The 26825-nt window shown below is 42.0% G+C and overlaps 1 protein-coding gene across 3 annotated transcripts; it reads left to right on the forward strand.

The window, feature by feature from the left end:
* COPS3 (COP9 signalosome subunit 3) lies at positions 1-26727 on the forward strand. 3 transcript variants are annotated; one of them, XM_036073815.2, is made up of 12 exons: positions 1-167; positions 3589-3718; positions 5777-5889; positions 5983-6032; positions 7516-7608; positions 8941-9120; positions 11875-12015; positions 13940-14113; positions 16140-16226; positions 24938-25051; positions 26024-26104; positions 26405-26727. In XM_036073815.2, the coding sequence occupies exons 1-12, from the start codon at positions 113-115 to the stop codon at positions 26456-26458; spliced, it is 1272 nt and encodes a 423-aa protein (XP_035929708.1). In that variant the 5' UTR covers positions 1-112; the 3' UTR covers positions 26459-26727. The 3 variants fall into 3 exon arrangements, with proteins under 3 accessions (XP_035929708.1, XP_035929710.1, XP_035929711.1); XM_036073817.2 differs by lacking the exon at positions 3589-3718 and having other exon boundaries at positions 8-167; XM_036073818.2 differs by lacking the exons at positions 1-167; positions 3589-3718 and having other exon boundaries at positions 5816-5889; positions 7448-7608.
* The last annotated feature ends 98 nt before the right edge of the window (positions 26728-26825 follow it).

The following is a 26825-nucleotide window of genomic DNA, read 5'->3' on the forward strand; positions in this document are numbered from 1 at the left end:
ACGTCAGGCCGCGGTTGAGGCCCTGTGGAGGATCGCCGCGGCCCCTCCTCCCAGAGCAGCCGCCTTTTCCCGCGTGAGCCGCCTTTGCTGCTCAGGCCGCCTGGGGGGAAACATGGCGTCTGCCCTGGAGCAATTCGTGAACAGTGTCCGACAGCTCTCGGCTCAAGGTGAGGCCCTGGGCCGCCAGGCTGGGCCTGGGCGGGCCCTCCGGGCCGCGGGGACGGGCATGCAACCCCAGCCGCCAGCGCGGACGGCTGGGACATCCCTGTTAGTCCCGAGCCTCGTCTCCGGGGCCGGACTCGGGATTGCGGCGCTCAGACCACGGGGGGGTCGGGCGCGGCTGAGTTCGAGCAGCCCCCTCGCCTTCTCGGTCTCCGTTGCTCTCGTCTGCGCCCGTGCGCTCGGCGACCTGGCCACCTTCCATCGCTGGGGCCGGCTGGACCCTTCTCCCCCCCCGGCCCGGGCCCCTTCCACCCGGGCGCTTCGCTTGACAGTTTTGGGGGCGGTGACTTCCGCTGGACGCCTTCCCGAGCGTCCGTTGGTCCCTTCGGCCTCCCCTCCTGCGGTGATTGGTGCACAGCCTCGTCTGTCACGGTGGCGCCTGGCCGCCTCTGGACTAGGCCGCGGGCAGCGGGCGCGAGACGAATCCTTTCTGGGTGCCCTGGCTCGGAGGCTTGCCTTGGCCGGCCCCTCAGATGCCGGCCGGCGCGCCCTCGGGAAGCCTCCGGGCCTATTTTAGTCCGGCAGAGTGCCGAGGGAGCTCTCGCTCGTAAGGCTCCATTTCCAGGGGTGGGATGGTGACCATTATTACTTAAATTTTCATGCTCTTTGGTTCATTCATCTCATCACCTGAATATAGAGTGCTGGACTCAGAATTAAAGTAATCAGTTGCAGGCTGTGAAGGTCCCTTTAACCACCCTGTTTCTTCATCTCTAAAATAAAAATTAGTCCCTACTTCAGAGAGGTGTTGGGATTGAATGAGAGGAAGCATGTAAAAGCACTTGAAACGGTACCTATTGTATGAGGTGCAATAGATGCAGTTACAAATTACTGCTAGCAGCTATTAATTGTAAAGTTCTAGGAGCTGCATGACCTTGGACAAGCCACCTTTAATCTCTTGAGTCTCTATTTCCATTTGTAAAAATGGAGGAGTGCTATTTACCTCACTGTTACTGTGAGTTAACTGATCAGGTATGAAGCCTCAATTGAAATACTTCTGCTTTCCCTTATTATTCATAGAAACGGGGTTCACAGGGAAGGCATAGACTTGCAGTCTCTATAAATGAAGAAACCATTCATTCATTCATTTATGCCACAAACTATTTGGTTTCTACTTCCTGGGATGTAGTATGGGTATTTAGATTCGGGTTGGAATCTTGTCAGTCACTTCATGTGTGAGCCACTTAATTTCTCTGGGCCAGTTTTCCCACTTACAAAATGGAACAGGGACTATTTAGCATCAAGTGAGATTTATCTGAAAGCTTTGGATGCTTGCTGTGCACGTCACTGCTTTAGGAACAGTCTGCCAGGCAGAGATAAACATGATACTTTCACTGCCGGTGGCTTCTGTGCCTCATGCTCACTGCGTAGTAAATGTTTATGAGGTTTCTGTTTTTTCTGCTCTTACTCAGAATTTTATAACGTGAACCTTAAGTGAAGGGAATTTCATAATTTCCATCTTTCTTTGGAGGAAATTTCATTGGCCACATCTCTGATTGGGCTCATGTCAGATGCACCCTGTGGCACTGCACTTACTGTTTACTCTCCCCTTGGCCCACACTAGTTAAACTATCTTATGATTTCATAGTGACCCAGCTTTTATTTTATATCTCAACTCTGTATTGGTTACTTAACTGGGGGAAAATTATGGACTGAAATGCTTATTTCTTTGTGTTTCATACCATTTTAAATGTATTTAGAGTAGTGAGTAAAAAAAGGGAGGCAAATTATTTAACTAGAAGAGGGTGTCTATTTCACATTTACCAGTGAGATTTGTAATAAAGTGATGATATTTCCCCATTCAACTTGTATTGTCTTGAAAGATGATACCTAATAAGATCACAGATTTTTTTAATTCTTATTTTGCAGTACACGTGATAATAGTATATTTCTTTATTTTTGAAAAAATTTAAAAGCATAGTATAGAAGCTCCAGAAACGAAATTACCAAAGTTCCTAGCTACAGTCACTTGGATTTTAAGTATTATATTATTTAAGTGGGTTTGTTTGTTTGTTTGTTTTGATAAGGAAAAAAATCCCTCGCCTACTAAATAAGAATAGTTGATATGTATAGCTTGAAGTTCAAAATGCAAAAGAGAACAATAAAGGAGGAGACAAGAGGTTGTTGCCCATGGACTTACATAAACCCCATACACACCACCACCACCCCCACAAGAAATACAGCTAGTAGCATTTGGAAGTATAGAGTGTGGCCATGGTGTCTGTTATCAGTATAATGCATCAAAATCAGTGAGTCTACTGCAGAGTACCAACTCAGGCCTAATTAGATTCTATACCTTAGTTGTTAAAACTAACACTGTGGTATGTGAGAAAAATCAGTGGATCAATTCGGAGATTAATTAACAGGCTGTTGATTGATTGGCTGGTAAGTAAGCACTGTGTTCTGAAACTGGAGCAATGACACGGCCTGTCCACCTGAGTTTATGCTGAATTACCTAACCACCACAACCCCAGGTGATGCAGAGAGGGCACAGAGAGAACACATTTTCAAGTTAGCCGGGGGAAGGGAGGTGAGAAGGGGGTCTGAAGAACACCCAGGCTGATTGTTGAATGAAGTGTATGAGTTGGTAGAGGAAGACCCAGAGGAACAGAGTGAAGGAGGGAAGACCAAGCATGGAGAACAGGATGTGTAGAGGCATAAAGGTGAGAGAACATGACATGTTGCGTGAATTTTCTGAGCTTGGTGTGACCAGAGTAGGTGTGTGTGTTGGAGGGGGGAGGGCAGCAGGAGGTAAGGCTGGGGAGGCTCAGGGCCCTGTTACCTGGCTGAGGCATTAGGCTTCTTAAAGCCATTGGAGTAATATGATTGAATTTTACATTTTGGAAAGATGCCACAGGTACCAATATGGAGAATGGGTTGGAGGAGAGAAAGAGTGAAGTAGGGGGACTGTTTCAAAGATTTATGATACAGTCCAGGTAAGAAATGATAAGTGTCCGAATTAAGGCAGGGGAGAGAGAAAGGAATGGGAATTTCATAATTTCCATCTTTCCATTTGAGAGACTTAGGAAGTAAAATTAAAAGTAAAATTGTGTTTGGTGACGTTTTGGATACAGAGAAGGAGATGAGAGTAATGGTGATAGTAATGTGTGCATTTCTGACTTGGGGGATGGAAGAGAGAATGGAGGAAACGTACAAACTTTCAGGGGCCAGAGGGAAATGGGAAGTCTAGTTTTGAGGTCATAGTCAAGGCTATTTCACTTCTGGGCCTTCTGAGTCCTCATCTGAAATGAAGGAGATACAAGAAATCATCTTTAAGTCATTTCTTGATGAGGTATGAAGTCTGTGGTTAGAGTTTCTTTAGTTTGGTTAGTGCCGTAACTGAATGATAGTGTTATTCCTGTTTTCCAGGGCAAATGACTCAGCTTTGTGAACTGATCAACAAGAGTGGGGAACTCCTTGCAAAGAACTTATCCCATCTGGACACTGTGCTTGGGGCTCTGGATGTACAAGAGCACTCCTTAGGCGTCCTTGCTGTTTTGTAAGGGGCATCTTCTTTTATAGTTCTGTGCTTGCTAAACCTGAACGTTCTGCATTTTCTGGCTGTAGTTTTTTTGGTGTAGAAAAGTAAACCGTGTAAACAACATTGAGCTCTTTAGCACAATTATAAATTTAAGTCACAGTAGTTACATTTTCCTCATCCCAGCTAATCATGGCATGTTGTATTTTCAGCTTTATCGTTTTTTAACTGTTGTTTATGTTTATACACATTTTGAAATTTATTTTAAAAAATCAAATGGCTATCTCAGTTGTGGGTCCTATGGTTTGCATGTATCTGAATACTTCACGTAATCCATCAGATTGTCCACATTTTCTGCCTCGGAAAGCAAATAGGGGAGTAATGGCCCAGGGCATGGTGGGATGTGTTGAGTGAAATTACCAATGATCCAAAGCAACATTGCTTCCAGTTCCCTTCAAACAAGTTTAAGCTGTTCAAGACCAAATTAAATAGATGTCATTTCAGTTGGGGTTCCTTGGAGCTCTGTGTGCTTGACAGAATTCTTTTTCTCTTGATGTTTTAGTATTGCAAATTGGGATGTTATGCTTGTCATGAAAATTGAAACAATGTAAATAAACCCAGAGGAAATGGACCTCCAGCAAGGGTCTGGCTTCACTGGCCCAGCCATTCCTGAGACAGAGATATGCCAGGAATAGAGTAGAGAGAAGAAGCTTTGTCAGAATGAGGGTCTGGAGCTGCGCTAGGTAGGGGGTAGCCATTAGCCGCATGTGGCTATTGAAATGTAAATTCAGGACCGGGTCTCTTCAGTTCCTCAGGTGCATTAGCCACTTGTCAAGTACCCAGTAGCCACATGTGGCTGCTGTGGACAGCATTGATAAAGAACCGTTCTACCATTGCAGAAGGTCTTTTGGGATGGTGCTGGCAGGTAAAGATCTCTACTGTGTGTGTTTGCTGGTTAAAAAAACCGGATAGCATGCATGTTTTATGCACACACAAACTTACATATAGATGTGTATCAAGTGAGGTAAAGTACATGAAAGCATTTGGAAGCTCGAAGGTATATCTGTAAAAGAAAACCTGGAGCGAACCCTGAACTTGTTTCTGAGTACCCTGGATTTGAATTATGTTCTTCCAGTTACAAGGCATGGGACCCTGAGCTCCATATTTGTACTTACAAAATGGAACTCACAGGGCCGTACTGACCTATTGTGAAGCCCAAATGAGATTGTTCAAGATACATTTTGATGAGATGTTCAATTACAGATGTGCGGTGACACTGTTAAGTTGAATAATGTATATATAGACGGAGGGACAGATGCAAAGATGTAGAAGCAGTTGTGTTCAGGCAGTAATATCCATTTTGTTTTTCTTGAAGTTAGTTTCAGCAGGTCATTTCCTTAGGAAAAAGAAGAGCTTGTAGTTTACTTGTAAGCTGTGCCTGAGCGGCAGTAGCGTATCTGATTTCCTCCACAAACCCATCCTTAGCCCCCTCTCAGAGTGTTTGTTGAAGGGCCGCATCTGCCTAGTGACTCAGGGTGGATCATCCGTGTCCCCCCCGCCCTCCTCCGCGGCCTGCCCATCAGCTGGTTCTTTCTCCCAGATGGACCGCAGCACCCGTGACCCATGGCCGCAGCCTCCAGCCAGTCTGGAGCTCTCTCAGTCCTTGTCCCCCTTCAGTCTGCTGTCCCCAGAGCATGAAAAACAACAACTGCTTTTCAGATGACTAAATAGCCCTAAGCACACTGGAGCTCAAAAGAAAAATGGTTTTGAAAACTTTTGGTTAGAAGTTTATATTCAGTTCCTTCAGGAATATTAGTGTGATATTTGGCCTCATTTAAGGGAGTTTTCTTTTTTCAAAGGTCTTTTTTAAGCATATTTTTCTCAACCTTCATTTGTGTCTGTGTTCTGTGTCTTGATTGTGCCAAGAACCAGGTCAGTCCATTTCTTAGTTTTTAAAAATACCATGCCTCATTTACTTTCATAGAGCTCTGGAGATAGGATGGCCTTCTGGCCTCAGTTACTTCTTCATTTTCCCCCGTGAAATATCAGGGTGAATTGATTCTTTTCTCTTTATTCCAGATTTGTGAAGTTTTCCATGCCTAGTGTTCCTGACTTCGAAACGTTATTCTCCCAGGTTCAGCTTTTCATCAGCACTTGTAACGGGGAGCACATCCGATACGCAACAGACACTTGTAAGCTAAATACCACTTTGTTTATTTCCTACCGAATGCATTTCGCCTGTGTAGTCATTGACGTTGTCCACGTTTTGTCATTGCTGTCTCTAGTTGCTGGGCTTTGCCATCAGCTGACAAACGCACTTGTGGAAAGGAAACAGGTAAGCAATGTTATTCAAGTATTTATGGTTACATTTCAAGAAATAGCTAACGAACACAATGACCTGATTGCTTAAGGTTCCAGGTTAGTACTGAGCATCCTGACAGATGCATGTGGTAGCCAGGCGTCGGCTGTAGGGGCAGCTAGCTCCTACATCAGATGAGGCCTCTGAGACACGGGGAGAAGCAGGGCCTCAGGGCAGTCAGCTACTGCTGGTGGATGTTTCTGGAACTACCATCCCAGCGCCCGTTATGTTGTAATATACTGGGTTTTTCTTTGTTTGCTAGAACTTTTAACTTTTGCTTATGACATTTTAGCTTTACAAACAGTGGCAAGAACAATATGAAGAATCCCCATGTACCTTTCACCCAGATTCTCCAGATGTTAACATTATTTTAGCACACTTATTTACCTTTTCTCTTTTTCTTTTTTTTCTGAGCCATTGGAAAGAAAATTGTAGATACGTTGCCACTTACCCTAAATACTTCAATTAGTGTTTCCTAAAAATTAGGACATTCTCTTACATAACCACAATACAATGATCAATATCAGAATCCTTTAAACAAATCTACTGACCTTATTCAGATTTTACCACTGGTTTCCCTAATGTCCTTTGCAACAAAAGAAAATCTCAGATCATGAATTGCATTGGGTTGTCATGTCTCTTTCATTTCCTTTAATCTGAAACAGTTCTTTGGTCTTTTTTAACTTTTGCGATACTGGCACAAGTTATAATTTGGGGGTTTTTTAAATTATTATTTGAAATTGAACTTTAAGATAATGCTTGGAAAGAGACAAGACAGAACCATTTGGTGTTTTGTCGGAATATTAAACAAATTGTGGTTTGAAAGAAATGGTTAAAAAAAAAAATCTTTATTGAAAAACCCATGTAAGTTATTTAGTGATTTTAGAGTCACATCTCCTGTCTAGCAACTGACTACCTCACTTGAAACTTGGTCTTGTTATTTATAATCAAGGCAGGAAACGGTCTGTTTATAAGTTATGGTATCAGTTTCAGTAGGAATTTATTATCAGGTAAGAGATGGTGGTGTTGGGGAGAATTTATGACTGATCCCTAGACTGCTCTGTGGGAAGATGCCAACATCTTTCTCCACAGCTAAGTTTACTAAGCATGGGCTCTTTATTGTAAATAATTTGGAAATTTTTTGTTTGTCTTGATAAAAATATAATGAACTGTTGAGAAGGTAATACTGCTTTTTTGATTATTGACCATCATTGAAAAAAAAAAGCTTTATGATTTAAAAATTGGTGCTTAATTACTCTAAAATAGCATAAGAAACAGCTTAAGAAAACACTTTCTGACTGAATAGGGACAGAAATTTCCTGAAAGAGTATGGAAACCTCATATTGTTATTTAAAGGAACCTATCAATTAGTGTTATTTTTTATTTGTAAGTGACAACATAAGATCCAATGTGCTGCCATCTTTGAGAACTTATCTGAAAGAGATGTCATTTCTGACAGCCCCTGCGAGGAATTGGCATCCTAAAGCAAGCCATAGACAAGATGCAGATGAATACAAACCAGCTGACCTCAATACACGCCGATCTCTGCCAGGTAAGCCACCGAGGAGTACTAGTCACGCTGAGTCAGAGGTGGAGGGTTGGTCATGGGTTTGCTCAATAAAGGAACGCAATTTGGTGGAGACTGTGATAGGCTCTAGAAGTTGAAAAATATACTAACTTTGTTAGTAAGGGAATTTTCAGCTGGCTGCTACTGAACGCAAACTGTAGAATGGGACTCAGCCAGTAGGTTTGTGATGTGAGTAAACTGAGTAAGTAATGCTTGTGGTGTTAAAAATGTCCCAAGTCATTTTCTTTTTAAGGAATTAGGGAGCCTGAGAATAAATACAGGTAACTTCTTACCTTTGAAGTGTTACTCGTTTATTTTATTTTACATGGTTACAAACCCAGGAGGCAAAAGGGAAGACGTGTAATGAAGTCTCCCTACCACCCTGCTCACTAGCCACCCATCTCTTCTCTCCAGAGGAAATCTGTGTTAGTTTTTTGTGTATCCTTCCAAAGATATTTTGTGCGCATATAAGCAAATGCGTGCATTTTTTTCTCTCTCTTTTTTTTAATACAAATAGCAGTGATCTGTATGAACTCTTGTGTACCTTGCTTTTTTCTACTTAGTGTATCTTGGAGAGGACTGCACATCAGTGCTTTGCAGCTAGAGTATTCCATAAGACTGGGGAGGGGGTTCAACCAGCCCCATGGGGTGTAGATTGTGTCTTTAATTAATAATATGGTACCTGGACTATTCCAAACAGATGTCCCTAGTATCACATCAAGGTGTTTCTTTTTTCTTTACTTTTTATCTTTTAAAAACCTTTGGTGATTGAGGTATAACACACATACAGTAAAGTGCATGGTCTTAAACGCCCAGCTCTGAGTTTGTACGTGGATCTACCCCTGTGCCAGCATCATCATGCAGTTACAGAACATTGCCATGTGCTTGCCTTCTTGAGTTTGAGTTGAGCAATTCCCTATACTGACATACAAGATTCAGCAATTGAAAAGAAATAATTGAAGAGAAACTTAGTTTTTATCATACTATACCGGTCCATTTCTGTTCTCTTCAAAGAGAAAAAGGACTCACTTGTCTGGGTATCTGTAAACGGAATGGGTGCTGGGTGGGCTAATTATAGCTGAGCTCTCATTCATCTGTGGAGTACTTTATCTCATGGCTGCTTAGTCTTTTTATAAAGAAATGCTGTTTTATTCTGAATGCTTAGGAAAACGGGGTACTGTGTCAACATTTAGAACATTTTTAATCAGTAAATGGTTTAAAATATTTTCTTGACCTTTCTGGAATCTATGAATTTGCTCCTTCTGCTAAAGCCTGCCAAGTACAATTAAAATGATGATGTAACAAAATTTTTCACAGCTTTGTTTGCTGGCAAAATGCTTTAAGCCTGCCCTTCCATACCTTGATGTGGACATGATGGATATCTGTAAAGAGAATGGAGCCTATGATGCAAAGCACTTTTTATGTTACTATTATTATGGAGGGATGATCTATACCGGGCTGAAGAACTTCGAAAGAGCACTGTACTTTTATGAACAGGTAATCATCTCTCTAGATGCCCCTGAGGTTGCATTGAACTTGTGTGATCAAAGACGTGCACAGCTAGGGTGGACTGATCTTGGGCCTCTGAGTTTCAGGTGGAGGTCCTTTCAAACACTGTTTCTCTGTCATCACGTAAATGGTGGTAAACTGTTCCTTAAGTTGAAGAGAGTGGTAGTGGAGGGAGGAGCTCTACTGCGTGGGGTCCGATCGAGGCTTTGCCGCTCAAACCCGGTCTGATTCAGGTTAAGTTGTGTACATCCCTTGGCCTTTATAGCTTCCTTTGCAGAAAGGGAAGAGATTGAACTGAATGATCTTTGAAGTGTCTTTTTGTTCTAAAACCACGTGTTTTAGGTTTTATTTATTTTAATAAGTAAAACATTCTTACGTGGAAAACCCCTTCCTGCTTTGTGTCTGTGTAATGGCCACTGGTCTGTGTAATGAGATATATTACACAATTTGGTAGAATTTTTTAGAGTCTGAGAAAGAGATACAATATTGGCTAATACTAGTATTTTAAGAAATTTGTCAGATGTTTATATTTCTTATTACATCCATAGCACATATTAAGGTAATAAAGGATATTCTAAGCCTTGAAGGAGCTCACAATTTAGTTGAAGTGTTAACACATAGATAGACATGCATGGCACGCCTTTCTGACGGAGCATTGCCTCAGTGAGTGGGGGGTTGATAAACACTGTAAGAGGACTGAGGGAAGAATCACTAGAAGGTGCTGTTGGGCAGAGATGGTGTCATTAAAGGTATGTCTAGTCAGGGGCACCTGGCTGGCTTAGTCAGTAGAACATGCAATTCTTAATCTCGGGGTCTTGAATTCAAGCTCCATGTTCGGTGTAGAGCTTACTCAAAAAAATGATGTGTCTGGTCAAGTAAAATCTTCAAGGTGACTTCTCTTTAAGAATTTCAGAGAACATAGTTAAAAGTTTGAGTTCTTCACAAAATGATAAAGACACTTCACAGCCACTGAGCGAATGATCATTTTATAGCCCAATATGATAGCTGATAACATACTAATGAGCCAGAAATATCAAGATGACGAGGGCATTAAAAAGGCAGGAAAGTATGCAATGCACTTAGAAAAAATATTTCTATCACAAGTAGTTAAAATGTTAAAAACAAAACATCTTTGATACAGATAGGAGCCTTTTCACTGAAAGTGTGTTTATCCCCAGATTTTGCCCTAACGACAAACATTGTCTCATGTTCGTCTGTGTCCTGCAGCTGTGTTTGCATAGTACACAGGCCACTATAGATGGCATTAGTACCTTGATTTCAGAAGGTGATAGATTTTTTTTTACTGCTTAAAAAAATTCCAAGAGGAAGATGTACTTACTGGAAAAAAATCAGATCATACAGCATTATCTGAGCAAAAAGTGAAAGCAGCTCTATCTCACATCACGCCACATGTCGGCCTACTTGATTTACTAGTCCTTGATTGGTGGGAATGTTCGTTGATTGTGCTGTTTCACGATTAGAGCAGCGTTGTGGTAGGAATCATTGTACGTGTATCCACATGCACTGATGTGAGTGTTTCTGTAGATTCCAAGTACCTCACAGGCTCAGTGGTTTGGGTTTTGATTTGGAATATTTGAGCTGACTTGGGTATGATAGTTTTTACTTTTCCCTGACCTTCATAAATCCCAGTGAAAAAAAGTAGAAAGGCAGCCACAGAGTGGGAGAAGATATTTTCAGATCCTATTTCTGGTAAGAGGCTTGCAGCCAGAATGTACAAAGACCTTTTACAACCCAACAATAAAAAAACTAAAATTTAAGAAGGGTCAATGGATCTGAATAGACATTTCTCCAAAGAAGATACACGAATGGCCAATAAATGCATGAAAAGATACTCATCATCGTTAGTGGTCAAGGAAATGCAAATCATATCCACGATGTGATACCAACTCAGACCCAGTAGGATGGCTAGAACTAAAAAGAGACAGCCAACAATAACCAGCGTTGATGAGCAGGTGGAGAATTTGGGATCCTCATAACTGCCCATGGGAGTGTCAAATGGTGAAGCCACTGTGGAAGACAGTCTGGGGTTCCTCAAAATGTTAAACCTAGAGTTACCACCATGACCCAGCAATTCCACTCTTAGGAATATACCTGAGGGAAATGAAGACAAATGTCTCCCCCAGAATATGTACACTGATGTTCACAGCCACTTTATTCATGGTGGCCGGAGGTGAGACAACCCAAATGCCCATCAACTGAGGATGAGTAAACAAAATGTGGTCTAGCCCTACTGTGGAATATTATTCAGCCATAAAGTGTAATGAGACACCAGTAACTGCTACAACATGCATGAGCCTTGAAAACAAGAAAGAAGCCAGTCCAGTCACAAAAGCCCACATGTTTATTATGATGCCATTTCTATGCAATGTCCAGAATAGGCAAGTCCGCAGAGACAAAGTAGCACGATGGGTTACCTGGGGCCTGAGGGAGGAGAGAGTGGGAGATGACTGCTAAGGGGTGGGGGGTTTCTTTTTGGAGGGATGGAAGTGTTCTGAAATTAGGTAATGGTCATCAATCGTTGGACAGTACGGTGAATATACCGAGAGCCACTGAGTAGTATACCTGGAAAGGGTCATTTTATAGCATGAGAATCGTGTCTCAATGAAGATGCTATTAAAAATACTAACAGGACATGTAATGTAAGAATTGTTATTTAATTAAAGTGATACGTGTAGCTGATTGCCCTTTCTGTTATGGTGAGCTCTCTCTCCTCTTGCTCAGGCTATAACTACTCCTGCCATGGCGGTCAGCCACATCATGTTGGAATCCTATAAAAAGTATATTCTAGTTTCTTTGATATTACTTGGAAAAGTACAACAGCTACCGAAATACACGTCTCAAATTGTGGGTAGATTCATTAAGGTGAGTTTTTTTAAATGGATGTCTTAGGTGACATGTTAAGTCCATAAGGAAATTGTAATGATGACTAATTCTGTAATTTTCTTTTCTAACGACTTAGCTCTCCCAGCAGCTTCAAGTTAGCAGACATTTAATAAATTTAATAACACACATTATGGTCTGGGAGCCATATACCCTCTGATCACCTGATTGGGGTGGAATGTTTCTTAGAAATTTGTTTACAAACTTTTGCTTTGAGTAATAATTGCCGTAGATGTTTAGGCTCCTATAAAGGTTGTTTTGTTGTTGTCGTTGTCGTTGTTATTCTTCATTACAGTTTCGCAGAGATACTGAAAAGGCAGTGCTGATTTTATTGAACTCAATCTGCCCGAGCTTTGGGAAATCTTACCAGAGCCCCCATACGAAAACCACAAGTTCTGCTCACTGAACTTTTGTTTTCACTGAGGATCCAGCTTTGGGATTACATTTAAAAATAAATAATTTTTTTTTTTAACATGTTACCCACAATTGAATTTATTCTATTTATTTATTTATTTATTTATTTTAAGATTTTATTTATTTATTTGACAGAGACAGACAGCGAAAGAGGGAACACAAGCAGGGGGAGTGGGAGAGGGAGAAGCAGGCTTCCTGCGGAGCAGGGAGCCCAATGTGGGGCTCGATCCCAGGACCCTGGGATCATGACCTGAGCCGAAGGCAGATGCTTAACGATTGAGCCACCCAGGCGCCCCAAAAATAAATAATTAAAAAAAATTTTTTTTAAATACATGTTCATGGTTTAGAATAAAATTGGGCGGTTCAAAAGGTCATGAGGTCACAGTCATTTGGATAACAATTTTTTTTTAAAAGACTTTTATTTATTTATTTGACAGAGAGAGATCACAAGTAGGCAGGCAGGCAGAGGGATAGGGAAAAGCAGGCTCCCTGCTGAGCACGGAGCCTGATGCAGGCCTCAATCCCAGGATGCTGGGATCATGACCTGAGCCAAAGGCAGACGCTTAACCGACTGAGCCACCCAGGCGCCCCTGGATAACAATTTTAACCCTGTTCTTCGTTGTATAGAACTCAAAATTTCAGGATATCAATTTGAAAATCTTCCCAATGAGAAGATTTTTATGCTGTCTTATTGAAGATGGCCAAGTGTTCTTTGCCAAAGACCCTTATTGTGGTTCTTAGGGCTCTAGGCTGCCCAGTCACAGATTGGGGGGGGGATGGTTAAGAGAGATTCCCTCTAATTGCGTGGAAGAGTGATGGGCAGGGTAGGTTTAGGGTAGCCACTCTCAGATCATTTTGGAGAACGGCATGGTCCCTTCAGGTGGCCCTTGAGCTGCCCTGTTTTAGTAAGGATGTTTTTATAAAGTGATACCTTCATGACTGCAGGGTGTCATTTACAAGCATTAGTAGTTTATTTATGAAGATATCATCCATGGTAAAGAACACAGACTTCAGAGTAGAGATAGAGGCTTGAACCCAATTTCTACCTGTGCCCCTGATGACCACCCCACATTCTTTCAGACCTCTGCCCCAATTTCTTAACATTTAACATAGAGGATAATGTATATAAAATCCCTAAAGCAGCTCAGGCTCTTAGTAGGCCCTCTCAACCACTGTTAGTTCTCTTGTTCTGTCTTCTTTTTTCTTATCAAAAAAGAGCAGATGATCCGGTTGCATCTGATGAGGTATGTGTATGTGTGTGAGAAAGTGCAAGAGAGTTGAGAATGATGGGAGATTTTGCCTTCTTTTTTCCCAGTGTAATTACCTGTAAAAACTAGGCATTCGCTTTGGGTAAATTATAAGTTGTTAGGTAACAGTAAAGGATATTGAATGTACTTGTTCAAAACATAGTAGCATGTCTTCTTTTGCTTCCTATACGAAGTGTATATCTCTACTGCTTTAATCTGATTTTTTCCCACCTTTAAACCTGTAGCCTCTTAGCAATGCGTACCACGAGTTAGCACAAGTCTATTCAACCAATAATCCCTCAGAACTCCGCAACCTGGTGAACAAGCACAGCGAGACTTTTACTCGTGATAACAACATGGGGCTGGTGAAGCAATGCCTGTCTTCTCTTTATAAGAAGAATATTCAAAGGCTAACCAAGGTGAGGCAAGTGACGCTCTCAGATAGCATCTCCTGATTCCCCTGGGGCCTCCCCCTCCCCTCTCCCCTTCTCAGTGCCGAGGAAGCAGAGACAGGGATAAAGTGTGGCAGGATGTCTCTACTACTTTCACAACTGATGACTTAGAAAGAGTTTGATTTATACCTTTTGGTCTTTTCAGGGCTAGAGCAGGGTATTTGAGAAGAGGAACAGGTGAAGAGGAAGACAGGTAGGAGACACGGCTCCATGGGGAGGCAGAGAAAGGTAGCCTGAGAGAGGTCAACAGAGCCACGGGCAGACGGGGTAGAACTAACGATGCACACACGAGTCCCCTGTGACCAGCGCGGAACCTCCTGGGCTGTGCTGATCTCTGCTCGAACTTCTTACTTGAACACGGCACTACCCTGACATTGCCACTTAGGCCAGAGTTGAGTGAGCTATGTGCAGGAGGTAGGAGGTAAGCCAGTTACACGAGTTTTATTTTCCAAAATGAAAGGAAGCTGATGGTTTTGGATGACAAGAAACATGCTGATTACCAAGTGTTCAAACAGTACAAAAAAGTATAGAAGAAACATGAAATCTCAGGTGACCTCCAAAGGCACGTGCTGCAGGTAACAGGAAGCGGAGAGCCGCTTAAACCTACAGGATTGCTTTTACTGGGTGGAGGATCTGACAGTGGGCGGACTTGGAGAAGCCAGAGAGTGGTGAGAAGCCAGAGTCGTGGAGGCAAGTAGGCCGAGCAAGCGTATAGGAAATGTAAGTCTTCACTTGTCTTAAACTGCTTATGGACTTCTTTTTTTTTTTTTTTTTTTTTTTACAGATTTTATTTATTTATTTGACAGATAGAGACATAGCGAGAGAGGGAACACAAGCAGGGGGAGTGGGAGAGGGAGAAACAGGCTTCCCACAGAGTAGAGAGCCCGATGCGGGGCTTGATCCCAGGACCCTGAAATCATGACCTGAGCCAAAGGCAGACGCTTAACGACTGAGCCACCCAGGCGCCCCTTAAACTGCTTATGGACTTCTTTAAAAGTTAACAATAATTTCATTTTCTTGGAAGCTACTCTCTGAACTAAAGTATATGTAGATTTTTTGGTCATTGGCTCATTACAGATTCTCAGCCTCAGGGTTTTAACACGCCCTGCTCTGAGAAGGCCCTCTGAGAAGGCCGTTGCTGTAAATATTACCAGCGTTCCTTAAGAAAAGAGCTCTTTTGGTGTGTTCCCGAAAGGGGGTGTTTTCCGGTCCCTTGCAGAGCAGTGCTAAACACTCAACTTCCTTCGAAGCCCCCATGTGGTTTACATACTTTCGCTTGAAATTTTGAAGAATGAATGCGATGTCGTCAACTATATTTAATTTATTTATTTACAATACAACATTCAAAAGATACAGAAATCTCCATCCGGTTCCTGTACCCTAGCCACCTTTCTTTCTTCAGAGGCAACCCGGCGTTACCAGTTTTTCGGGTGGCCTTCTAGAGCGTGTCTGTGCACATACGCGTGCACGCACATCCTCTCTCTCACAGATACACACACGCTCTCTGTCCCATGCACACTATTCATTCTCCTTTTTTATATTTAATGGTACACGTTATCATTCTCGGATTCTCTTTCAGTCCATGAGAAGTATCCTTACGTCTTAATTTTTTTTTTTTTTTTACAACTGCATGGGAGTCTGTTGATGCAATTGTACCAGACTGCACTAACCTGCCCTTTGCTGGCGGATGTTTAAGTGGTTCTAGTCCTTTGCTCTCACAGACAGTGCTGCAGTAAATAACCTAGTACATGTGTTTCTCAGACACATAGGAAAGTATGTGCAGGATACATTTCTAGAAGTCATTACTCCTCTAGGAGACTGATGGCTAAAGCCACAGGTTTCATCAACTTCAAGTCATCTTCACAACAAAAAATTATTTTGCACAGTAATAGAAAGCAGATTTTCAGTGATTCGTTAGAGCTCTGTACACAGTTAATAAAATGTATGTCCTCAGTTGTTTCTACCTGTGATTAATTCTACTTCTGGATTTCAGACCTTTTTAACATTATCATTACAAGATATGGCAAGTCGTGTGCAGTTATCTGGACCTCAGGAGGCAGAGAAATATGTCTTACACATGGTAAGTGAGTTTTCACTTTTAAAAAGTTAATTAGTGGATTTTTGTCCCTCTAAAAGTCATAGGTGTTCATTGTAGAAAATACTAAAAAAGAGAAAGAGAGAGGGATGCCTGGGTGGCTCAGTTGGTTAAGCGGCTGCCTGCGGCTTAGGTCATGATCCCTCAGCAGGGAGCCTGCTTCTCCCTCTGCCTGCTGCTCCCCTTGCTTGTGCTCTCTCTCTCTCTCTGGCAAATAAGGAAATAAAATCTTTAAAAAAAGAGCGAGAGAAAGAGAGGGACATCCAAAGTCAACCTCTGGACATTTTGGTTTACTTCTTTAAAATCTATGGGGTTGGGCGCCTGGGTGGCTCAGTTGGTTAAGCGACTGCCTTCGGCTCAGGTCATGATCCTGGAGTCCCTGGATCGAGTCCCTCATCGGGCTCCCTGCTCGGCGGGGAGCCTGCTTCTCCCTCTGACCCTCCCCCCTCTCATGTGCTCTCTCTCTCTCTCTCATTCTCTGTCTCAAATAAATAAATAAAATCTTAAAATAAAATAAAATAAAATCTATGGGGTTTTCCACTTTTATGTACTCATATGATATGCATGGTGTGTTCTGTTACATTTTTAAAATGCCTGTGAAATAGTTCAGATGTACCAGGAGTCATAAAGCACTGCTACTCAATGTGCTGGTCCATGATGATGTCATGAACTTGTGTCCATATGTAGGTCATGGCATTGCTGCCCACACCAAGGATGTCCTGTTCACCTAGAGCGTGAACAGTCGTTGACTGGGATCTGATTTGAGCCCCTTACCTCCTTGTGGGCCATCGTCAGTTCTTGACTGCACTTAGAGCAATGTCTATAATAAAGGGGGCTAAAGCAGGCACCATCTGAGTACCTGCCTTCAGAAATCAGATATTACCAATACCCCTGCTGGTAACGTCCCAGTTGCATCTCTCCACTCCCCAAATTTGGATAAGTGTCATTTAAATGAGTACATGGTAGGGGTGCCTGGGTGGTTCAGTTGGTTAAGCGTCTGCCTTCAGTTCAGGTCATGATCTTGGGGTCCTGGGATCGAGCCCCTGGTCAGGCTCCCTGTTCCATGGGGAGTCTGCTTTCTCTCTCCCTCTGCCCCCCCCTCCCCCCTGCCCCTGCTCATGCTCCCTCTCTCTGTGTCTCTCAGATAAATAAATAAATAAGAATCTTTAAAAATAAATGAGTACATGGTGACCCACCAAGTTGATACATTGTAATCTACCTACCTATTCAGTTTTGTAAATACATGGTTCTGATCTGATCCATCAAACCAAACTTACATCCTCAGCCCAGGTCAGGCAAATCTTGAGTGTAACAAGTCAGCATTTTACATTTTTCTGCTAATGATCTCCCCCTCTGATTTCAGGAGCACTGCCATATCAGGATTAGGAGTAATAAAACTATTTTCCATTGTGATAATGGAGTACTTCCTTTCCATAAGGCAATTTACAAATGTTTTGAAGTTTTTTTCCTTTAGCCTAATTCTCAACACACACACACCTCCCAAACAAACAAAATCTGTCTGACTTGACCAACCATGGAGTGCCTGTCAAGAGCACCTTGCTAAGCCCCACAGGGGTTACACAGACTGAGTAAGTTACACAGTACTCCCAGGAAACTCACTATTTGGTGGGTGAGAAGAAATGCATGAGTGTTTATGACACCTGTGAGGACACACGAGCTGGGGAAGTGCTTTGAGGGATCAAAGGAGGGGGATGTGTTTTGAACCCTGTGTGACCAACCCGGACAGACCCTGACAGGCTCTGGATCAACCAGGGGTGTTTTGTCTACTAGGGGACATTTGGCAATGTCTGGAGATACTTTTGGTTGTCACAGCTAGGGGTCCTCACATCTAGTGGATAGAGGCCAGAGATGCTGCTATCCATCCTGCAGTGCGGAGGCCTGCTCCCCCAGCAGACATGATCCGGCCCAGGATAAGCACACTGCCAAGCTTGGCTGTGAGCTCAGGACTCGCCCTAGATATAAGGTCTATGAGGGTGGGGATTGTTGTGGGGTGTTTTTTGTTTTTGTTTTTTTTAAATAAGACATCATTTTTTTTTTAGAGCAGTTTGAGGTTCACAGCAAAATGGAGGGGAAGGTACAGAGATACCCCATATGCCCCCTGCCCCCGCCCATCACAACTTTCTCTGTTAGCAGCAGCCCTCACCGGAGTGGCGCGAGTGTGACAGTTGCTGAACCTCTCCAGACACATGGTCATTCAGGGTCTCTAGTTTACGTGAGGGTTACTCTTGGTGGTGTACATCCTGTAGATTTGGACGAATGTGTAATGACATGTAGCCATCATTACGGTATCATACAGAGTTCTTTTTACTGCCCTAACAATCCTCTGTGCTCTGCCTTTTCCTCCCACCCCTGGCAACCACTGATCTTTTTTATTGTTGCCATAGTTTTGCTTTTTCCAGAATGTCATATAGTTCGAATCCTACAGTATGTAGTGTAGCTTTTCCACATTGGCTTAGTTCATTTAGTAATCAAAATTTAAGGTTCCTCAATGTTTTTTCATGGCTTGACAGCTCATTTCCCTTTAGTGCAGAGTAATATTCCATTGCCTGGATGTGGCACAGTTTATCCATTCACCTCCTGAAGGACATCTTGGTTGCTCTCAAAGTTTGGCAATTATGAGTAAAGCAGCTATAAACATCCATGTCAGGTTTTTGTGTGGATATGTTTTCAGCTCCTTTGGGTAAATGCCAAGGAGTGTGATTGCTGGATCATATGGTAAGACTATGTTTAGTTTTGTGAGAAGCTCCCAAACTGTCTTCCGGAGTGGCAGCACCATTTTGCATTCCCACCAGCAATGAAAGAGAGGTCCAATTGGCCCACATCCTCACCAGCATGTGATGTCAGCGTTCCAGATTTTAGCCACTGTAATAGGCGTATAGTGGTATCACAGTTTAATTTGCACTTCCCTGGTGATATATGATGTGAAGCATCTTTTCATATGTTTATTTGCCATCTGTATGTGGAGGTATCTGTTCAGGTCTTTGGCCCATTTTTTAATCTGTTTGTTTTCTTGTTGAGTTTTAAGAGTTCTGTGTGTGTGTGTGTGTGTGTGTGTGTGTGTGTGTGTGTGTGTGTATTTTTTTAGCTAATCTCTATGCTCAATGTGAGGCTTGAACTCACGGCCCTGAGATCAGGAGTCACATGCTCCACTGACTAAGCCAACTAGGCCAATTCTTTGTATATTTGTATATAACAATTCTTTGTCAGATGTGTCTTTTGCAAATATTTTCTCCCAGTCTGTGGCCTGTCTTATCTTGACATTGTGTTTTGCAGAGAGAAGCTTTTAATTTTAATGGAGCCCAGCTTATCAATTAATTTTTTTTATGGATTGTGTCATTAGTGTTATATCTAAAAAGTTACCATCACACCCAAGATCATCTAGGTTTTCTCCTACATTATCTTCTGGGAGTTTTGTGTTTTTGCGTTTTACCTTTAGATCTGTGACCCATTTGAATTGATTTTTGTTAAGGATGTAAGGTCTGTGTCTAGATTCATTTTTTTGCATGTGGATGTCCAGTTGTTCAAGTACCATTTGTTGGAAAGACTGTCTTTGCTCCATTTTGTTGCCTTTGCGCTTTTGTCAAAGATCTGTTGACTATTTCTGTAGGCCTATTTCTGGGCTCTGTTCTGTTCCACTGATAATTTGTCTGTTTTTTCACCCAAAGCACATTGCCTTGATTACTGTAGCTTCATAGGAAGTGTTAAGGTCAGGTAGTACCAGTCCTCCAACTTTGTTCTTCTCCTTTAATATTCTGGGTCTTTTGTCCCTTCACATAAGCTTGAGAATCAGTTTGTTGATACCCATAAAATAATTTGCTGGGATTTTGACTGGGCTTGTGTTGAATCTATAAATCAAATTGAGAGGAACTGACATCTTGATAATAGGGAGTCTTCCTATTTGTGCACCTGGAATATCTCTCCATTTATTTAGTCCTTTTTGATTTCCTTTCTTATCCTTTGATTTTCCTTATAGATCTTGTACATATTTTGTTAGATTTATTCCTAAGTCCTTCATTTGGGGTTGGGGGTATGCTAATGTAAATTGTATTGTTCTGATTTATTTTTATTTTTTTTTCAAAGTTTGAGTATTTATTAGAATTTTTAAATAAAGAGAACTATGACTTTAATTTCACATCTTGGTTTTGACAAAGGAGATGCCACCAAGAGCAGAGCAACAAACTCCTGTCCTAACCAGGATTGACCAGTGTCCCCCCTCCTAGACCCACCCCTCGATCTCAAGACCCTTTTCTGCTTACTTCCCAACTAAACAACATGACCGGCAAATGAAGCCTGTATTAAGAACCAGCGCGTCAGTGTGCAGGGAGCCGCTGCATGATGTTGCCATTTCTAGTCAAGGACCGAGCATTCTCCCATACCACTTCTCAGCAGAAGATGGACCTTTTGCATCCCAGCAGGAGACAAATTTACTATTTCTGAGCAGGCTCCATGGTGCAATTCCAAGTGCTGTCACGTTGCAAAGATAAGCAGACACCTGAATTTTCCTCCTGGGTACTTTTCGGGAGCTTAACATGGTTACCCGGGATGGGGACGGGACCGTACACCTGCACTTGGCCTAGTCCAGCCGATGCTTCCACACAAGGACACTATCCAGTTCAGCGCGGTGTAAGGCATGGATGCACACGGAGAGAGGCCATTGTCAGTGATAAGTAGCATTATGGAAAAAATTCCAACCTGCAGGATAGAAACAGTGCTTGATGCTCCGGTTTTTTGTTTTTTTAAAGATTTTATTTATTTATTTGACAGAGAGAGACGGCTAGAGAGGGGACACAAGCAGGGGAGTGGGAGGGGAGAAGTAGGTTCCTGGCCGAGCAGGGAGCCCGATGCGGGGCTCGATCTCAGGACTCTGGGATCATGATCTGAGCCGAAGGCAGACGCTTAACAACTGAGCCACCCAGGCGCCCCGATGATGCTCCAGTTTTTAAATTGTATTGTTTTTGATTTGAATTTCCACTCATTTGTTGCTGGTATACAGGAAAGTGACTTTTTTTTTTTATTAACATATAATGTATTATTTGTTTCAGGGGTACAGGTCTGTGATTCAGCAGTCTTACACAATTCACAGCGCTCACCATAGCACATACCCTCCCCAGTGTCCATCACCCAGCCACCCCATTCCTCCCCCTCCACTCCAGCAACCCTCAGTTTTCTTTCCTGAGATTAAGAGTCTCTTATTGTACGTCTCCCTCTCTGGTTTCATCTTGTTTCATTTTTCTCTCCCTTCCCCTATGATCCTCTGTCTTTTCCTCAAATTCCTCATATCAATGAGATCATATGATAATTGTCTTTCTCTGATTGACTTATTTCGCTTAGCATAATACCCTCTAGTTCCATCCACGTCGTTGCAAATGACAAGATTGCAATTTTTTGATGGCTGTGTAATATTCCATTGTGTGTATATACCACATCTTTATCCATTCACCTGTTGATGGACATCTGGGCTCTTTCCATAGTTTGGCTATTGTGGACATTGCTGCTATAAACATTGGGGTGCAGGTGCCCCTTCAGATCACTACATTTGTATCTTTGGGGTAAATACCCAGTAGTGCAATTGCTGGGTCGTATAGTAGCTCTATTTTCAACTTTTTGAGAAACCTCCATACTGTTTTCCAGAGTGGCTGCACCAGCTTGCATTCCCACCAACAGTGTAGGAGGGTTCCCCTTTCTCTGCATCCTCGCCAACATCTGTCGTTTCCTGACTTGTTAATTTTAGCCATTCTGACTGGTGTGAGGTGGTGTCTCATTGAGGTTTTGATTTGTATTTCCCTAATGCCGACTGATGTTGAGCAGTTTTTCATGTGTCTTTTCTATATTAACCTTGTATCCTGCAACGTTGCTATAATTGCCTATTAGTTCCAGGAGGTTTTTTTGTTGATACTTTCAGATTTTCTACATAGGCAGCCTTATCGTCTGTAAACAAAGACAGTTTTATTTCTTCTTTCCCAGCTTTTTTATTTTCTTTTCTTACTAAACTTCCAGTATGATGCTGAGAAGGAGTGATATGAGGGGACATACTTGCCTGGTTCCTGTTCTTTGTGGGGAAGCTTTGAGTTTCTCTCCATTAAGTATGATGTTAGTTGTAGGGTTTTTGTAGATATTCTTTATGAAGTTGAAGAAGTTCCCCCTCTATTCTTAGTTTACTGAGTTTTTGTCATGAATGGTTATTGGATTTTGTGAAATATTTGTTCTGTGTCTGTTGATATGAACATGATCTCTTTAGTTTGCTCATGTGGTGAATTACATTAATTGATTCTGAATGTTCATCCAGCCTTGCATACCTGGGGGAGTATAATTTTTTAAGATTTATTTATTTTAGAGAGTGAGAGAGAGCGCGTGAGAGTGGGAGTAGGGGCAGAGGGAGAGGGAAAGAGAGAATCTCAAGCAGACTGCTGAGTGCTGAGCCCGATGCGGGGCTCAGTCTCACGACCTTGAGATCATGATTGAGCCAAAACCAAGAGTCAGATGCTCAACCAACTAAGCCATCCAGGTGCCCCCATGGTGTATAATTCTTTCTGATGCATTGTTGGATTTGCTTATATTTTGTTGAGGATTTTTGCATGTATGTTCTTGAGAGATATTGGTTTGTAGTTCTCTTTTCTTGTAATGTCTTTGTCTGGTTTTATATTAGGGTAATGCTGGCCTCATAGAATGAGTTGGGAAGTATTCCCTCTGCTTCTATCCTCTGAAAGAGATTGTAGAGATTGATATAATTTCTTCCTTAATTGTTTGGTAGAATTCACCAGTGAATCCTTCTGGACCTCGTGCTTTTTGTTTTAGAAGGTTATTAATTATTGATTCAATTTCTTTTTTTTTTTTAAGTTTTTATTTATTTGACACAGAGAGAGAGAGCGCGCGAGCGAGCACAAGCAGGGGAAGTGGCAGGCAGAGGGAGAGGGAGAAGCAGGCTCCCTGCTGAGCAGGGAGCCCGACGCAGGACTCAGTCCCAGGACCCTGGGATCATGACCTGAGCCAAAGGCAGACGCTTAACTGACTGAGCCACCCAGGCACCCCAGATTCAATTTCTTTAATAGATATTGGCCTATTCAGATTGTATGTTAGGGATTTTTTAAGGAAACATTTTTTTGAAATATAACCTGCACAGAGAAAAGTGTACTTAAGTGTATAGCCAAATACATTTTCACAAAGAGAAGACACCTGTGAAAGGAACACCTAGATCAAAAATCAGAGTATTAGCAGCACCCCAGAGCCATCTCTCATGCCTGCTTCTAGCCCTACTCCTGGCTAGAAAGGTATTACCCTGACTTCTCACATTCTATTTTGTATTTTTTTTGAGCTTTTACAAAAGGACATGTACAGTATATACTTGTTTGGGTCTGGCTTTTTTTGCTCGAATATGAGCAAAATGTTGTATGTAGTTCCCTTCATTTTCAGGGCTACAGTATTTCACTGTGTGAGTATACCTTCCCATTAATTAGGTGGACACTTGGGTTGTTTCTAGTTCTGGTTACTACAAAAAGAGCTGTTGTGGTAAACCTAGGTTTGCATTTCATTTGGGTATATTCCACCCACGTTAAAGAGGCAGCTGTCTGTGAGCACATAAAGGATGACATACTCTATTTAATATGTGTTGGACCGATTGCTGTTTCAGTAGGTAGCATCGATCCCTTCCAAAGCTAGAATGTGGAGCAATGTGTTAAGAATAATAATACCTTCATGAGACTTATGGTTTCTCACTTTCTAACTTCCTGGACAGGATTTGGCTGTAAAGGCCAGTCAAATAAATCCCTAGTCATTGAAGCAAATAAAGAACATAGACCTTGAAACTACCTTGGAATCAGCATTGGCAGGAAAGTTTTTCTGAAGGATCAGAAGAGAATTTGTAGTGGGGTGAAACAAAAATGTGTTAAGGTTTCACAGTTTAAGATGCAAGGCCCTTCAACAGCATTATGCTGGGTGATGCAGGAGACAAAAGAAGCATATACAATTCAAATGATAGGAAATGTCCAGAATAGGCAAATCCATAGAGCAGGAAGTAGATTGGTGGTTGCCAGGAGCTGAGAGGATGGGAAAAGGAGTCACTGCTCCAACGGGTATAGGGTTTCCTTTTGGGTGATGAAGACGTTTTGGAACTAGATAGAAGTGGTAGTTACACATTACAAATTACACTGAATTGTTCATTTTATTTTTTTAAAAGATTTTATGTATTTATTATTTTTAAAAGATTTTATTTATTAATTTATTTAACAGAGACACAGAGAGAGAGGGAACATAAGCAGGGGCAGAGGGAGAGGGAGAAGCAGGCCCCCTGCTGATCAGGGAGCCCAACACGGGGCTCTATCCCAGGACCCTGGGATCATGACATGAGCTGAAGGCAGACATTTAACCGACTGAGCCACCAGGTGCCCCTGAATTATTCACTTTAAAATGGTTAATTTACATTATGTGAAACTTACCTCAGGAAAAAATGGTAAGGGCAGGTGTGTATGTATGTGTGTGTGTTTTGCACTCCTTAGCATCTATAATGGTGCCTAGCACATAGTAGGTGTTCAGTAAATACTTGTTGAATAAACAGATGGTGCTTAAAAAATACGGAAACAAATTTATTGCTTTTTGTCCTTTCCCCAATTAGATTGAAACACTATAGCTCTGCATAGTGTCCAGGTCTAAACTACTTTCCTGATTTCCTTTTTTTACAGATAGAGGATGGTGAAATTTTTGCAAGTATTAATCAGAAGGACGGTATGGTCAGTTTCCATGATAACCCTGAAAAATATAATAATCCGGCCATGCTTCATAACATCGACCAGGAGGTAAATACGAATGCCAGGTTTTGATTTGTTTGTTTGTTTTGATTGATGTTTGAGATGCTATATTTGAAATACTGCCTCCATGATCCTGGACAATTTTAGTTTTAAAATACAGGTAGTTCCAAATAGTTTCTAGAAACATCATAGTTCCTAGAAAGTTATTTTGAAAACAGTCATTGCTTCAACCTCTCCCAGACTGTATGGTTATAACAAGTAAGTGGTGGGCTGGATTTCCCATCAGCTCACCAGAGCCTAGTTTAGCTACTAAAACACTTCAGGGTCTTACAGTTGGTACAGTTTTATTCACACCCAACCACCATTTATAACGTAGAGCCTCATTTCTGCAGGAGGAGTGGGAGGCAGCGGGGCGGCTGGGGGAGGAAGGCCGTCCCTCGGTTCCCTGTCGGGCAGCAGCCAGGGACCGGAGCGGGGTCCCCTTTGCAGCTTCTGAGGTCACGCTGCTCTGAGTACCCCTCTGGGTTCAAGACATGAGTTGGGATTGTGTGGGCAGTCTGTGTTCCTTACCTCAGACATTAAATCTCAGAAGCCTAAAAGCAATGCAGAGTAACATAGGATACTTTCACACTCCCTTTTTTGCAGTTTAAAATCCAGAAACCCATGAAAACTGGAGGTTTTTGGTAACTCAGTGTGATGGTGAATTTCACCCAAAATGATGTATGGTCTTTGTCCCGCTTAGGGTGCTTATTTTTAGGTTTCACTGCAAAGGATATTAATGTGTTTGATTATGGGGAGCTGCCCTAGATCCTGCTGGGTTGTTAGTTAATTTACAGTACTTGTACTCTGTTAATTTTCTGCATTCAAAAAATTCTGATTCCAAAACCTGTGTAGCCCCAGGTGTTTCAGATCATGGGATTGTGAACCTATAGCACCCATATTAATACTCTAGGTTAAAAAGGAGGTAAATTGACCTAAACTCACTTTCTAATAACCCCCTTCAAACGTGTCTATCACCAGATGCTGAAGTGCATAGAGCTGGATGAACGACTGAAGGCCATGGACCAGGAGATCACAGTGAACCCCCAGTTTGTACAAAAGGTGATTAGGGTTCCCTTTATTAACTAGAAGTGGCCTGGATAGAAAAGGAGAGGTTATTTCCTCATCAGGAATGTGAGCTTGATTTGAGATTAAATGTTTAGTTGCCCCAGGTTCTTGAAAATCTTTGTCACTGAGTTCACATTTTCAAACTATAGTCTGGAAGTATGCAAACTACAGCCTCTCCACTTGTATACAGGGTGACTGTCCTTGGGAAGGGATGGGGTGTGCTTGCTTGGGGCTGGTGGGAAACCTTTGGCAAGAGCAAACATAAATAGATGGTCTCACTTTTCTTCTTTACAGAGCATGGGATCACAAGAAGATGATTCTGGAAACAAACCATCTAGTTACTCTTGAAACTAACATCCATCCTGAGTTAGATGAGAGAAATTTATCACCTTGGCCAGTGGCAAGTGTTAGGAGGGCAGCAGGGAAGACCAAGCCTGTTTGACCTGGACATTAAGAGATTACATTTTGTTTTGACATCTTCAGTCCTATGTGCTTTAAGAAAACCATTCTCTGCCAAGAAAGGAAAAAAAAATTCAAACTTTAAAGTCTGTTGTGGATTTATTTATCCTCAGATTAATGTTGTTATTGCATTAAATCTACCTTTTTGTTTTAAATTACTTGAACATTGATGTGTCTTCTGTATCACTTTTTTCCCCCTCTGAAGAGTTTTTAAAGGATATATTCATTGTGAACAGAAATCGTTAAACTTCAGGAA

Source organism: Halichoerus grypus, chromosome 2 (genome assembly GCF_964656455.1).
Source record: "Halichoerus grypus chromosome 2, mHalGry1.hap1.1, whole genome shotgun sequence".
In the NCBI taxonomy this organism is placed as follows: domain Eukaryota; kingdom Metazoa; phylum Chordata; class Mammalia; order Carnivora; family Phocidae; genus Halichoerus; species Halichoerus grypus.